This window comes from Mustelus asterias, chromosome 7 (genome assembly GCF_964213995.1).
Source record: "Mustelus asterias chromosome 7, sMusAst1.hap1.1, whole genome shotgun sequence".
NCBI classification, from domain to species: domain Eukaryota; kingdom Metazoa; phylum Chordata; class Chondrichthyes; order Carcharhiniformes; family Triakidae; genus Mustelus; species Mustelus asterias.
The window spans coordinates 123604104-123617322 of NC_135807.1; the positions used below are offsets into that span (position 1 = coordinate 123604104).

A 13219-nucleotide genomic window follows, 5' to 3' on the forward strand; every position below is an offset into this window, starting at 1 on the left:
GCAGTGCTGATATTTAAGGATGATATCAGGGCGGTAGTGAGAGATGATATAGGTTCGATGGAAAAAAAGTTTGAATCCATTTGGGTGGAAATTAGAAATAGTAAAGAGAAATAATCACTGATAGGCGTAGTCTATAGGCCACCAAATAATGACATCGTGGTGGGGGGAGAAATAATCAAAGAAATAACTGATGCATGTAAAAATGGTACAGCAATTATCATGGGGGATTTTAATCTACATATCAATTGGTCAAACCAGGTCGGTCAAGGCAGCCTTGAGGAGGAGTTCATAGAATGTATCCGCAATAGCTTCCTTGAACAATATGTAATGGAACCGACAAAGGAGCAAGCTGTCCTAGATCTGGTCCTGTGTAATGAGACGGGAATAATTAATGATCTTGCAGTTAGGGATCCTCTTGGAAGGAGCGATCACGGTATGGTTGAATTTAAAATACAGATGGAGCGTGAGAAGGTAAAATCCAATACCAGTGTCTTGTGCTTAAACAAAGGAGACTATAAAGGGATGAGGGAGGAGTTGGCTAAGATAGACTGGGAACAAAAACTTTATGGTGGGACAACTGAGGAACAGTGGAGGACTTTCAAAGCGATCTTTCACAGTGCTCAGCAAAAGTATATACCAGTGATAAGGAAGGACTGTAGAAAAAGAGATAATCAGCCATGGATATCTAATGAAATAAAGGAGGGTAACAAATTGAAAGAAAATGCATACAAAGCAGCAAAGATTAGTGGGAACCTAGAGGATTGGGAAATCTTTAAAGGTCAGCAGAAAGCCACGAAAAAAGCTATAAAGAAAGGTAAGATGGATTATGAGAGTAGACTAACTCAGAATATAAAAACAGATAGCAAAAGTTTCTACAAATATATAAAATGAAAAAGAGTGGCGAAAGTAAATATTGGTTCTTTAGAGGACGAGAAGGGGGATGTAATAACTGGAAATGAGAAAATGGCTGAGGCATTGAACAGGTATTTTGTGTCGGTCTTCACAGTGGAAGACACAAATAACATACCAAAAATTGATGACAGGAAGACTATGGCAGGTGAGAACCTAGAAACTATCATTATCACGAAAGAGGTAGTGTTGGGCAAGTTAATGGGGCTAAAGGTAGACAAGTCTCCTGGTCCTGATGGAATGCATCCCAGGGTACTAAAAGAGATGGCGGGAGAAATAGCAAATGCACTAGTGGTAATTTACCAAAATTCGCTGGACTCTGGGGTGGTTCCCGCAGATTGGAAAACAGCAAATGTGACGCCACTGTTTAAAAAAGGAGGTAGACAAAAGGCAGATAACTATAGGCTGGTTAGCTTAACTTCTGTAATAGGGAAAATGCTTGAATCTATCATCAAGGAAGAAATAGCGAGACATCTGGATATAAATTGTCCCATTGGTAAGACGCAGCATGGGTTCATGAAGAGCAGGTCATGTTTGACTAATTTGGTGGAATTCTTTGAGAACATTATATGTGCAGTAGACAATGGGGAACCTGTGGATGTGGTCTATCTGGATTTCCAGAAGGCATTTGACAAGGTGCCGCACCAAAGATTGCTACATAAGATAAAGGTGCACAGTGTTACTGGTAATGTAGTAGCATGGATAGAGGATTGGTTAACTAACAGAAAGCAAAGAGTGGGGGTAAATGGGTGTTTTTCTGGTTGGCAATCAGTGACTTGTGGTGTGCCTCAGGGATCAGTGTTGGGACTGCAATTGTTTACGATTTACATAAATGATTTGGAGTTGGGGACCAAGTGTAGTGTGTCAAAATTCGCAGATGACACTAAGATGGGTGGAAGAGCAAAGTGTGCAGAGGACGCTGAAAGTCTGCAAAGGGATATAGATAATCTAAGTGAGTGGGTGAGGGTCTGGCAGGTGGAGTACAATGTTGGTAAATGTGAGGTCATCCGTTTTGGTAGGAATAACAGCAAAATGGACTATTATTTAAATGGTAAAAAATTGCAGCATGCTGCTGTGCAGAGGGACCTGGGTGTCCTTGTGCAGGAATCTCAAGGAGTTGGTTTGCAGGTGCAGCAGGTAATTAAGGTGGCAAAAGGAATTTTGTCCTTCATTGCTAGAGGGATGGAGTTTAAAAACAGTGAGATTATGTTGCAACTGTATAAGGTGCTGGTGAGGCCACACCTGTAGTACTGTGTACAGTTTTGGTCTCCTTACTTGAGAAAGGATATACTGATACTGGAGGAGGTGCAGAGGAGATTCGCTAGGTTGATTCCGGAGTTGAGAGGGTTGGCTTATGAGGAGAGACTGAGTAGACTGGCGCTATACTCTTAGAAATTCAGAAGAATAAGGGGAAATCTTATAGAAACATATAAGGTTATGAAGGGAATAGATAAGATAGAAGCAGGGAAGTTGTTTCCACTGGCAGGTGAAACTAGAACTAGGGGGCATAGCCTCAAAATAAGGGGAAGCAGATTTAGGACTGAGTTGAGGAGGAACTTTTTCACACAAAGGGTTGTGAATCTGTGGAATTCCCTGCCCAGTGAAGCAGTTGAGGCTACCTCATTGAATGTTTTTAAGGCAAGGATAGATACATTTTTGAATAGTAAAGGAATTAAGGGTTATGGTGAGTGGGTGGGTAAGTGGAGCTGAGTCCACAAAAAGATCAGCTATGATCTTATTGAATGGCGGAGCAGGCTCGAGGGGCCAGATAGCCTACTCCTGCTCCTAGTTCTTATGTTCTTATGTTCTTAAAGGGCCCTTTGATAGCTAGACTGGCAGATTGGAGTCAGAGCAGACGTAGGCTCACACCAGAACAATCTGCAAACGTCTCGCACCCTCAACAATCTCATCGTTATCAGGTTCAGACCTCATTCATACGGGACTGGCAAACACTGACACAAAATGTGGCCTCGGTTGAAGCTCAAGACTCGTCAATAGTGGGAGGCAATCCCAGAGGGAATCGGGCCCAAGTTGGCATTGGGCCAATTGGGCATTTTGTGGAGCTCGGAGGACCTCACCTGTACCTCTGGCCCCACAAAAAACACCCCCAAAAGTACTTGGGTCTTTTCCAGGGCAGGTAGCAGTGGTCCCTTTAGGACTCCTGGTTCAGTTATCAGATGTCCCTTTAAGAACTAATGGTTCAGTTATCAAAAATCCCTTTAAGGACTCCTGGTCCAGCTATCAGTGGTCCCTTTAAGGATTCCCAGTCTAACTATCAAAGGTCTCTTTAAGGATTCCTGGTCCAGCTCTCAGTGGTCCTTTTAAGGACTCCCAGTCTAGCTATCAAACGCAGGTCAGTGCTCATCCCAGGAAGCTGGCCGGAATCAGGAAGGAATGTGAGTGATTTTAGTTATGTTCGAATTGAGCATTTTCCCTTTCAATCCAAATCATAGGGAGCCCCTAAAGGGACCACTGATAGCTGGGCCAGGAGTCCTTAAAGGGCCCTTTGATAGCTAGACTGGGAGTCCTTAAAAGGACCACTGAGAGCTGGACCAGGAGTCCTTAAAGGGACCTTTGATAGTTAGACTGGGAGTCCTTAAAGGGACAACTGATAGCTGGACCTGGAGTCCTTAAAGGGACTTTTGATAACTGAACCATTAGTTCTTAAAGGAACATCTGATAACTGAACCAGGAGTCCCAAAGGGACCACTGATAGCTGGACCAGGAGTCCTTAAAGGGACCTTTGATAGTTAGACTGAGTGTCCTTAAAGGGACCACTGATAGCTGGACAAGGAACTTTTGATAACTGAACTATTAGTTCTTAAAGGGAAATCAGATAACTGAACCAAGGGACATCAGATAACTATCTATTTTAGATAGTTACATGGATACGCTGGGTATAGAGGGTTATGGACCAAATGCAGACAATTGGGATTAGTTTTGGGGTTTTTAAAAAAAAAGGGCGGCATGGACAAATTGGGCCGAAGGGCCTGTTTCCATGCTGTAAACCTCTATGACTATGAGTCTATGATACTGCTACCTGCCCTGGAAAAGACCCAAGTCATTTTAGGGGTGATTCTTTTGTGGGGCCAGAGGTATAGGTGAGCTCCTCCTAGCTCCACATAATGCCCAATTGGCCCAATGCCAACTTGGGCCCGATTCCCTCTGGGATTGCCTCCCACAATTGACGAGTCTTGAGCTTCAACCGAGGCCACATTTGGTGTCGGTGTTTGCCAGTCCCGTATGAATGAGGTCTGAATCTGATAACGATGAGGTTGCTGAGTGTGCGAGAAGTTTGCAGATTGTTCTGGTGTGAGCCTACATCTGCTCTGGCACAGGAAGACTCCAATCTCCCAGTGTTTGCAGCAGGTCAGTGCTCATTCCAGGAAGCTGGCCGGAATCAGGAAGGAATGTGAGTGATTTTAGTTATGTTCGAATTGAGCATTTTCCCTTTCAATCCAAATCATTACAGGTTCAATCTTCTATTTAATGGCTGCACCCTCTTTGTAACTTGAAGATGAATGGCTGAACTGAGTATGCTTTTTAAAAAAGTTTGTTTATTTATTGCCACAAATAGGCTTACATTAACACTGCAATGAAGTTACTGTGAAAATCCTCTAGTCGCCACACTCCGGCACCAGCTCGGGTAACACTGAGGGAGAATTTAACATGGCCAATGCACATGCATTGGGGAGAGAGGGGATGAGAAAAAAAGGAAGAGGGAATAAAAAAGGGGAAAGAGCGAGAGATAGAAGAAAGGAAAAAAAGAGAAAAACAAAAAAGAGTGAGAAGAGAGGTAGAAAGAAAGGAAGAGATAGAGAAAGAAGGAAAGAGGCTGAAGAACAGAAAGAAAGCAAAGAAGGACTAAAAGGAGTTAAAGTTTATTTATTAGTGTCAGAAGTAGGCTTACATTAACAATGCAATGAAGTTACTGTGAAAATCCCCTAGTTGCCACACTCCAGTGCCTATTCAGGTACACTGAGGGAGAATTCAGCACGGCCAATGCACCTACCCAGCACGTCTTTCGGACTGTGGGAGGAAACCCATGCAGACATGGGGAGAATGTGCAGACTCCGCACAGATAGCGACCCAAGCCAGGAATCGAACCCAGGTCTCTGGCGCTGTGAGGCAGCAGTGTTAACCACTGTGCCTGTGAACGTAAATTACACCAATGTTTAACAAGAGATGACCTAATATTTTCTCTCCAGGGATTTAAAGGAATAATGTTACTCATTACTAGCTCCAGTCCTTGGTGAGGTGCACTTTACTCTGTTTACAGAAACATTGTCGAGAAGGCTCAAAGAAATTCATCCAGCTTTTTGTGTGTTCTGAGACGCATGTTTACCAAGGGCTGGTTCGATGACAGATGTAAAGTATGATTGTGTCATGGGAGTTTCCACATATATATTTACTCAGGAGTTTGATAACTTAGTTTAATATCTTAAACTGTTATCAACTGGAATTCGGAGCCAATTGAGAAGTGAAAAGAAATCCCTTGGGACCCAAATATGTGTAAAAGAAAGGGGACGGATAGGTTTGCCTATTCAGTACCAACAACAGCATCGTGCATTTATATAGAACCTTTAGCTTCACAGACATTGGGCAGAATTTTCCGGCCCCCTCGCGGCATGTTTTCCAATGGTGGAAGTGGCTCTCCAATGGCCGCCAGTGGGATCTTCCAGTCCCGCCAATGTCAACGGTATTTTGCATGCCTCGCACGCTCTGCCACTAAGACACCCACCGCGGGGTGGGGTCGCCATTGCTGGGACTGGAAGATCACGCCAGCAGGCAGGGCTGGAAAATTCAGCCCCTTGTCAGGCTGAAATGGACGCTGAGGTAAAAAGGAGATATTATGGAGGCGAGGATCCAAATCTTGATCAGAGAAGTGGAATCTTAAGGAGGTGAGGAAGGTGGAGAGGCAGAGAGATAAAGAGAGGGAAGTCCAATGTATAAGGCCTAGATGCTGAAAGGCACAACCGTCAAAAGTGTGACAAAGGGGAGGGGAATATCAGAGTCAGAGGAATGCACAGTGGTACAATGGTGGGCATCTGCTGCCTCACAGCGTCAGGGACCCTGGTTCCATTCCGGCCTTGGGTGACCTTCTGTGTGGAGTTTTCATGTTCTCCTGGTGTCTGTGTGGATTTCCTCCGGGTGCTCCGGTTTCCTCAATATTCCAATCTAGAATCTCCGTGTATCTTCAGCAATCTCATCATTTTCAGGTGCAGACTTTACTTGTGTGACAGTCATCCAAAGATATATAGGTTAGATGGATTGGCCATGGTAAATTGCCCCTTAGTGTCCAAAGATGTGCTGGTGAGTTGGATTGGCCAGGCTAAATTGCCCCTTAGTGTCCAAAGATGTGCTGGTTAGCTGGATTGGCCAGGCTAAATTGCCCCTTAGTGTCCAAAGATGTGAAGGTTAGGGAGATTAGCCATGGTCAATGCACGGGTTATGGGGATAGAGCAGGGGGCTGAGCCTGGGTAAGGTGCTCTTTCAGAGAGTCAGTGCAGACACGATGGGCCAAATGGCCTCCTTCTGCACTGTAGGAATTCTATATATTTTATGATTGTTTTGAGATGGCGAGGGGTTTGGGATTGTATGTCTGGAGGATGATCAGGAGCAAGAGATTTTAAGTTTGATCCGTTGGGGATTGGGCGCTAATGTAAGTCAGTGAGCACAGAGCGGGTGAACAGGGATTTGAGCATGATAGACTACGAGCAGTAGAGTCTGGATACAGTGGAGTTTACAGAGTTTGGAGAATGGAACATCGGCTGGAATTGCAGTGGAATAATGAGGTCTAAATGAAGCATAAGCAGGTATGAGGGATATTAGCAGGGTACGGGCTGTGGAAGGAACAGAGGTAAATGATGTCATAGAAATAAGTAGTCCCTCTAATGGGGAATGTATGAGTTCTAAAGGACACTGAGATTATGAAGGGTCTGGCTCAGCTTGTGACAATAGTCGGGGCAAGGAGAGGGTCAGGATGGAATCAGTTGTGGGAGCATGAGTTTATAGAAAGCATTCTCTCTGGCTGTATCACAGCTTGGTATGGCTTCTGCTCTGCCCAAGACCGCAAGAAACTACAAAAGGTCGTGAATGTAACCCAATCCATTATGCAAACCAGCCTCCCATCCATTGACTCTGTCTACACTTCCCGCTGCAAAGCAGCCAGCATAATCAAGGACCCCACATACCCCAGACATACTCTCTTCCACCTTCTTCCGTCGAGAAAAAGATACAAAAGTCTGAAGTCACGTACCAACCGACTCAAGAACAGCTTCTTCCCTGCTGCTGTCAGACTTTTGAATGGATCTACCTTATATTAAGCTGATCTTTCTCTACACCCATTGTAACACTATGTTCTGCACCCTCTCCTTTCCTTCTCTATGTATGGTATGCTTTGTCTGTATAGCGTGCAAGAGACAATACTTTTTACTAATACATGTGGCAATAATAAATCAAATCAAATCAGATGAGAGGAGGTTAAGACAATGGGCTGAATTTCCCCCCTTTCTGAAGGCAGATTTTGGCAGACAAAATTAGAAAATCTCATGTCGGGATCTGCCCTCATACCATCTCACCTTTGAGCGCTCTTGCCAGCGTTGGAGTCAGATTGGCACCGGCTACCTGCCCAGTGGCAGCCGGTTGCTAATTGGACTCAATTCAGTGCCCACAGGATCAAATTGGTGATGGCCCTGGATCAACCCCACAGCAGATGGGACCTTCCCCCACCACCCACCACCCTGGCTCCCTCATTTCAGGTGAAGCCTAGCTGTTGCCTGAGGGCTACCACCTGGTGACGGGTTGAGGGTGCATCGAGCTTCCTTTACTCCTTCACCCAGAGACCATAGGATGAGTAGGCCACAACCCCTGACTACGGCCCATCCTGTGGAGGGAATCCCTTCCACAATGATGACATGGCAGCAGGAGTCAGTCACACTCATTTTCCTTTAACTATTTTAGAATTCTTCCCCTACCTCGAGGTGCTCTTGTGTTTTTCTACCTACATTGGCAGTGACCTGGACATCCCTGCAAGCCCTCTGATTGGGCCCCTGCCATCCCCAATTGGATGGGAGTTCAGGGTTCAGCTTCCTAATCGGTCACCTCCTGGGAAAAGCAATGTCCTGTCACGGTCACATCCGGGATATGGACGCAGAATCCAAGCCGGAAATATAAATGTAATTGGTTGGATTAGTAAGTTTGTGGACGACACAAAGGTTGGTGGATTTGCAGATAGTGATGAGGACTGTCAGAGGATACAGCAGGATATAGGTCGGTTGGAGATTTGGGCGGAGAGATGGCAGATGGAGTTTAATCCAGACAAATGTGAGGTAATGCATTTTGAAAGTTCTAATACGGATGGGAAATACACAGTAAACGGCAAAGCCCTTAAGAGTATTGATAGGCAGAGGGATCTGGGTGTATGTGGTGAACCATCGTTGGTTCCCACTGTGGGGTTGTTCTAATGTTGTTGTTGGGCTAGGGTGTTCACACTGTGGGGTTGTTCTAATGTTGTTGTTGGGCCAGGGTGTTTACACTGTGGGATTAATACACCTGTGGTTGTTGCTGTTGTGGCACATCCCAGTCGGGCCCCGCCTCCTGGGAGAGGTATAAGACCCCCTGCTCAGGCGGGACCTCGTCAGTCTGGAGTGGTGTACTTGTGTTCTAATAGTTCCATTGTTAGGCAATAAAAGCCTTCAGTTACCGAAGCCTTGTGTCTTGTGCTCGATTGATGTGCATCAGTGTACAGGTACACAGGTCACTGAAAATGGCAACACAGATGGAGAAGATAGTCAAGAAGGCATAAGGCATGCTTTCAGCCGGGGCATTGAGTTTAAAAATTGGCAAGTCATGTTGCAGCTTTATAGAACCTTAGCTAGGCCGCACTTGGAATATAGTGTTCAATTCTGGTCGCCACACTACCAGAAGGATGTAGAGGCTTTGGAGAGGGTACAGAAAAGATTTACCAGGATGTTGCCCGGCATGGAGGGCATTAGCTATGAGGAGAGGTTGAAGAAACTTGGTTTGTTCTCACTGGAACGACGGAGGTTGAGGGGCAACCTGATAGAAGTCTACAAGATTATGAGGGGCATGGACAGAGTGGATAGTCAGAAGCTTTTTCCCAGGGTGGAAGAGTCAATTACTAGGGGGCATAGGTTTAAGGTGCGAGGGGCAAGGTTTAAAGGAGATGTACGAGGCAAGTTTTTTACACAGAGGGTGGTGGGTGCCTGGAACTCGTTGCCGGGGGAGATAGTGGAAGCGGATACGGTAGTGACTTTTAAAGGTGTCTTGACAAATACATGAATTGGAGGGGAATGGAGGGATATGGTCCCCGGAAGGGTCGGGGGTTTTAGTTAAGTCGGGCAGCATGGTCAGTGCAGGCTCGGAGGGCCGAAGAGCCTGTTACTGTGCTGTAATTTTCTTTGTTCTTTGTTCTTTGAAGTTGGACCCATACCTGCAGATAGTCAGCATGTAGATGAGGCGGAGAAGGGAATCATGGGCTGATTCTAATATACTCAGAGAATATAGCGCAGGGGTGGGAAGAAAAGCCATCACTAGAGATTGTCTGGCTATGGTCAGATAAGTCAGAGTGAACCCAAGCAAGGGGAATGAGCTGGGCACCTGAAGAAGGAGAATGGTGCGGTTGACTATGCCAAAGGCTGAAGAGAAGGTGTGAAGAGTTCTCTCAGAGGATGTCATCTGTCATTTTGGCTGGAGTTGTTTCAGTGCAATTGCAGGGATGAAAGTCAGTTGGAAATATTCAAACATGGCGTTGCATGAAAGATGAAGATATTATTTCAGGTTTTCACACCATTGTGTTGCCACATGTTTTTCTTGAGATTTCCCCGTGAGTTGAAACCCGTGCCTTCCTAGTGTCGATGGTTTCATGAGGCGTGAGGAATGCACCCGGTCACCCACCCTCATCTACCATTCATTGGATGCTCTCTGTGCTGGGCCCCACTGTCGGGGGTCCCAGCTCCCTGAGCCCCCACTGGGAAGAAATTCAGATTCAGGAAACTTGGTGTTTAATTCACTAGGAATATTCGAGCTACCCAGAACTTTGTGTTGTTTGCCTTCAACCATTACGCACTCTGATTCTGCAGCATTGGAGCAAAGATACAATTGAGCTTAGATTTCCTCGCTACACCTAAAGCTCCCCTCAGGTTGTGAATAAGAGGCAGGGGAGGGAAGATGCAGGGAGGTGTTTCATTATGGGCTTGGTGGGTTTTGAGTCCTCCATCCGTCAGACACCTTTACAATAACAATTTGTTTGTTATTCCAGGCAATATGAATCACCAATAACTGTCTTATCAGTGCTCCTTCCATGTGTCCTGAAAAGAAGGAAGACTTGGATAAATTATCACAGAATTTGAACCCATTCCCTCGCAATGAGCAATAGAAATGATTTGTGCTCTGGTAAAAACAAAATCCTGCAGGTGTTGGAAATCTGAAATAAAAGTGCTGTAGATAGTCAACTGGTTTGGCAGCATCTGTGAAGAGGGAAACAGAGTGACTGCTTTGAGTTGATTCTTGAATCAAAGAATTTTACAACATTGAAAGCGCTTTATTCATTTTCCCCATGCCTTTTCACCTCTGTTCTTGTTCAAGTATTTCTCCAGGGCAGCACGGTGGCACAGTGGTTAGCACTGCTACCTCTCAGCGCCAGGGACCTGAGTTCGATTCCTGGCTTGGGTCAGTATCTGTGCGGAGTCTGTACGTTCTCCCCGTGTCTGCGTGGGTTTCCTCCGGGTGCTCCGGTTTCCTCCTACACTCCGAAAGATATGCTAGTTAGGTGCATCGGCCATGCTAAATACTCCCTCAGTGTACCCGAACAGGCGCCGGAGTGTGGCGACTAGGGGATTTTCACAGTAACTTCATTGCACTGTTAATGTAAGCCTACTTGTGACACTGATAAATAAACTTTAAATTTAATTGAGGATTTATTGGAGACAAATTGCAATCCCTTCTCTGAAATGTACCAATCCTCAACTGAGCACATAGAATTCATACAGTGCAGAAGGAGGCCATTCAGCCCGTCGAGTCTGCACCTACAACAATCCCACCCAGGCCCTATCCCCGTAACCCCACTAATCCCCCTGACACTAAAGGACAAGTTATCATGGCCAATCAACCTAACCTGCATCTTTGGACTGTGGGAGGGAACCGCAGAACCCGGAGGAAACCCATGCAGACACGGGTGCCGGAATCTTACCGGCCTGCCCCGATTCCGGCTCGCAGAACGGCATTTTCCATGGGCCTCAGGCGGGCGAGGCGGTAAAATTCCGGCAAGGGGGGAGCATGCAAACTCCACATAGACAGTCACCCGAGGCCAGAACTGAATCCGGGGTCCTGCAACTGTGAGGCAGCAGTGCTAACCACTGTGCCACTGTGCCGCAACATGACAGCGGCATTCTCATTTAGCTCATTAGGTTCAGGAGATAATTGTAGAAATGGACCTACAATAATAATTGCCATCGGGTTTGTACAGAATGTTTAAAAAAAATTCCCAGAGATTATGTTCGACTTGAATGCTTCCAGCCAATTTTCAACCTTACCTGGAAAATCATTTGCAAACAGTGTGAATGGCCTATCACAAACACTCATACCTCCCTCTGTTGTAATAAAATGATAGCTAATCAGTACTCAACCACAAAGGGATGTGGTTGGTGACGTGAACTTTACAGTCTGGGGCAACCAGTGCAGGAACACATTTTAGCTTTGTGCTTTAGCTTGGCGAAATTAGTTTCTGAGGCTAAAGGAACTCAAGAGAGAAACTACTTTCCAACAGATGGAGCCTGGTACACCACAAAAGTAAGTGACGAGCATGATTTCTGTTCACAGAAATGACAAGTGTATTTAATTTAAACTGATATTAATTTCAAGTGATCTTATTTCTGTTGGTAATTCCAAAAAAAATGCATTAATGTGTCCATAATGGAAGTTTTCTTACGCTGAGAATGAAAACTAAATTTGGAACATTTTGTAAATGATTTTCATCTGTGCTAATTATTTTTAAGTGAGCTTGCAACGTAAGGATGAAAATATTATAGTTTGAATGGTCAAAGCAATATAACAATTTGGAAAGAATGTTGTTGGATTGTAAAACAGGATGTTATGGATGCACTCGTAATGTGACAATAGATAGATTCAAAATGTTCAGTTCTGTCCTTGAAGGAATATGGAGTTTTATGATATATAATTTCAATAACGCATGATAGAAGCGATGGGAAAATATTTTCTGGTACCAAAAGAGAAAATGCTGGAAAATCTCAACAGGTCTGGCAGCATCTGTAAGGAGAGAAAAGAGCTGATGTTTCGTGTCCAGATGACCCTTTGTCAAAGCAAAAAATATTTTCTGGTGTTTGGGGGGAGGGCGGGGGGGGGGGGCGGGGGGGCTGTCCATTACAGAGGTTATTAAAGACAATAAGATCATAAGATATAGGAGCAGAATTAGGCCATTTGGTCAGTCAAGTCTGCATTCAATCATGACTGATAAGTTTATCAACCCCATTCTCCTCGTGACCCTTGATCCCTTTACCAATCAAGAAGCTATCTATCTCTGTCTTAAATACACTCAACGACCCGACCTCCACAGCCTTCTGTGGCAATGAATTCCACAGATTCACCATCCTTTGGCTGAAGAAATTCCTCCTCATCTCAGTTCTAAAGGGTCGTCCCTTTACTCTGAGGCTCTGCTGTTATTTCCAAACACAAGCTGTAATATAGGCTGCTGCTGGGCCCAGATGATCCAGAAGATCCCTCCAATGGGAACGGCTGGAAAACTTTGACCAACATGTTTATAGTGAGATTCACAATTCTTTGAGAATTATTTTTCCCTTTCTAAATGTAATGTTAAAACTGATAATTGTGCAGGTAAATATTATTTTTATGCTTTAAGTATATATTTTACACATACACACTACATATTTTTAAATACAGATAGATCTATATATATATATATAGTATAATCCAAATGCCAAACACTCCCTATATCAACAAACTCTTCTGTAAATGTTGGTTCTGAAGTTATGCAAATTTTCTTGATCTTTCTTTTTGATTCTCTGCCAAATGCTGAACAGGTTTCCAAAGAGTTATTGTCCCCCGGGTAGCTTATTAAAGTGACTATTGTGGAGGATGGGACAATAATTCGGATTGGCCTTCTGAGAAGCATTGGCTCTGTGTCCTGTTCTTGCTCGGTATCACACTTATGTTCCTACAGCACTCATCCAAGGGCAGAAACACGTCACCTTTGCTCCTCTCTACCCCATGATTAACTCAATCAAGTATGTTAACGTCATGGCAATTACAT

At 44.7% G+C, this 13219-nt stretch overlaps 1 protein-coding gene across 1 annotated transcript in view; it reads left to right on the forward strand.

Annotated features, from left to right (window-relative positions):
- The first annotated feature begins 5537 nt into the window (after positions 1-5537).
- The window catches only part of fer1l6 (fer-1 like family member 6), a 193476-nt gene continuing 185794 nt past the window's right edge, over positions 5538-13219 (forward strand). The window contains exon 1 of the mRNA XM_078215513.1: positions 5538-5608. Coding sequence (XP_078071639.1) covers positions 5538-5608 — 71 coding nt within the window. The remainder of the gene's footprint in view (positions 5609-13219) is intronic.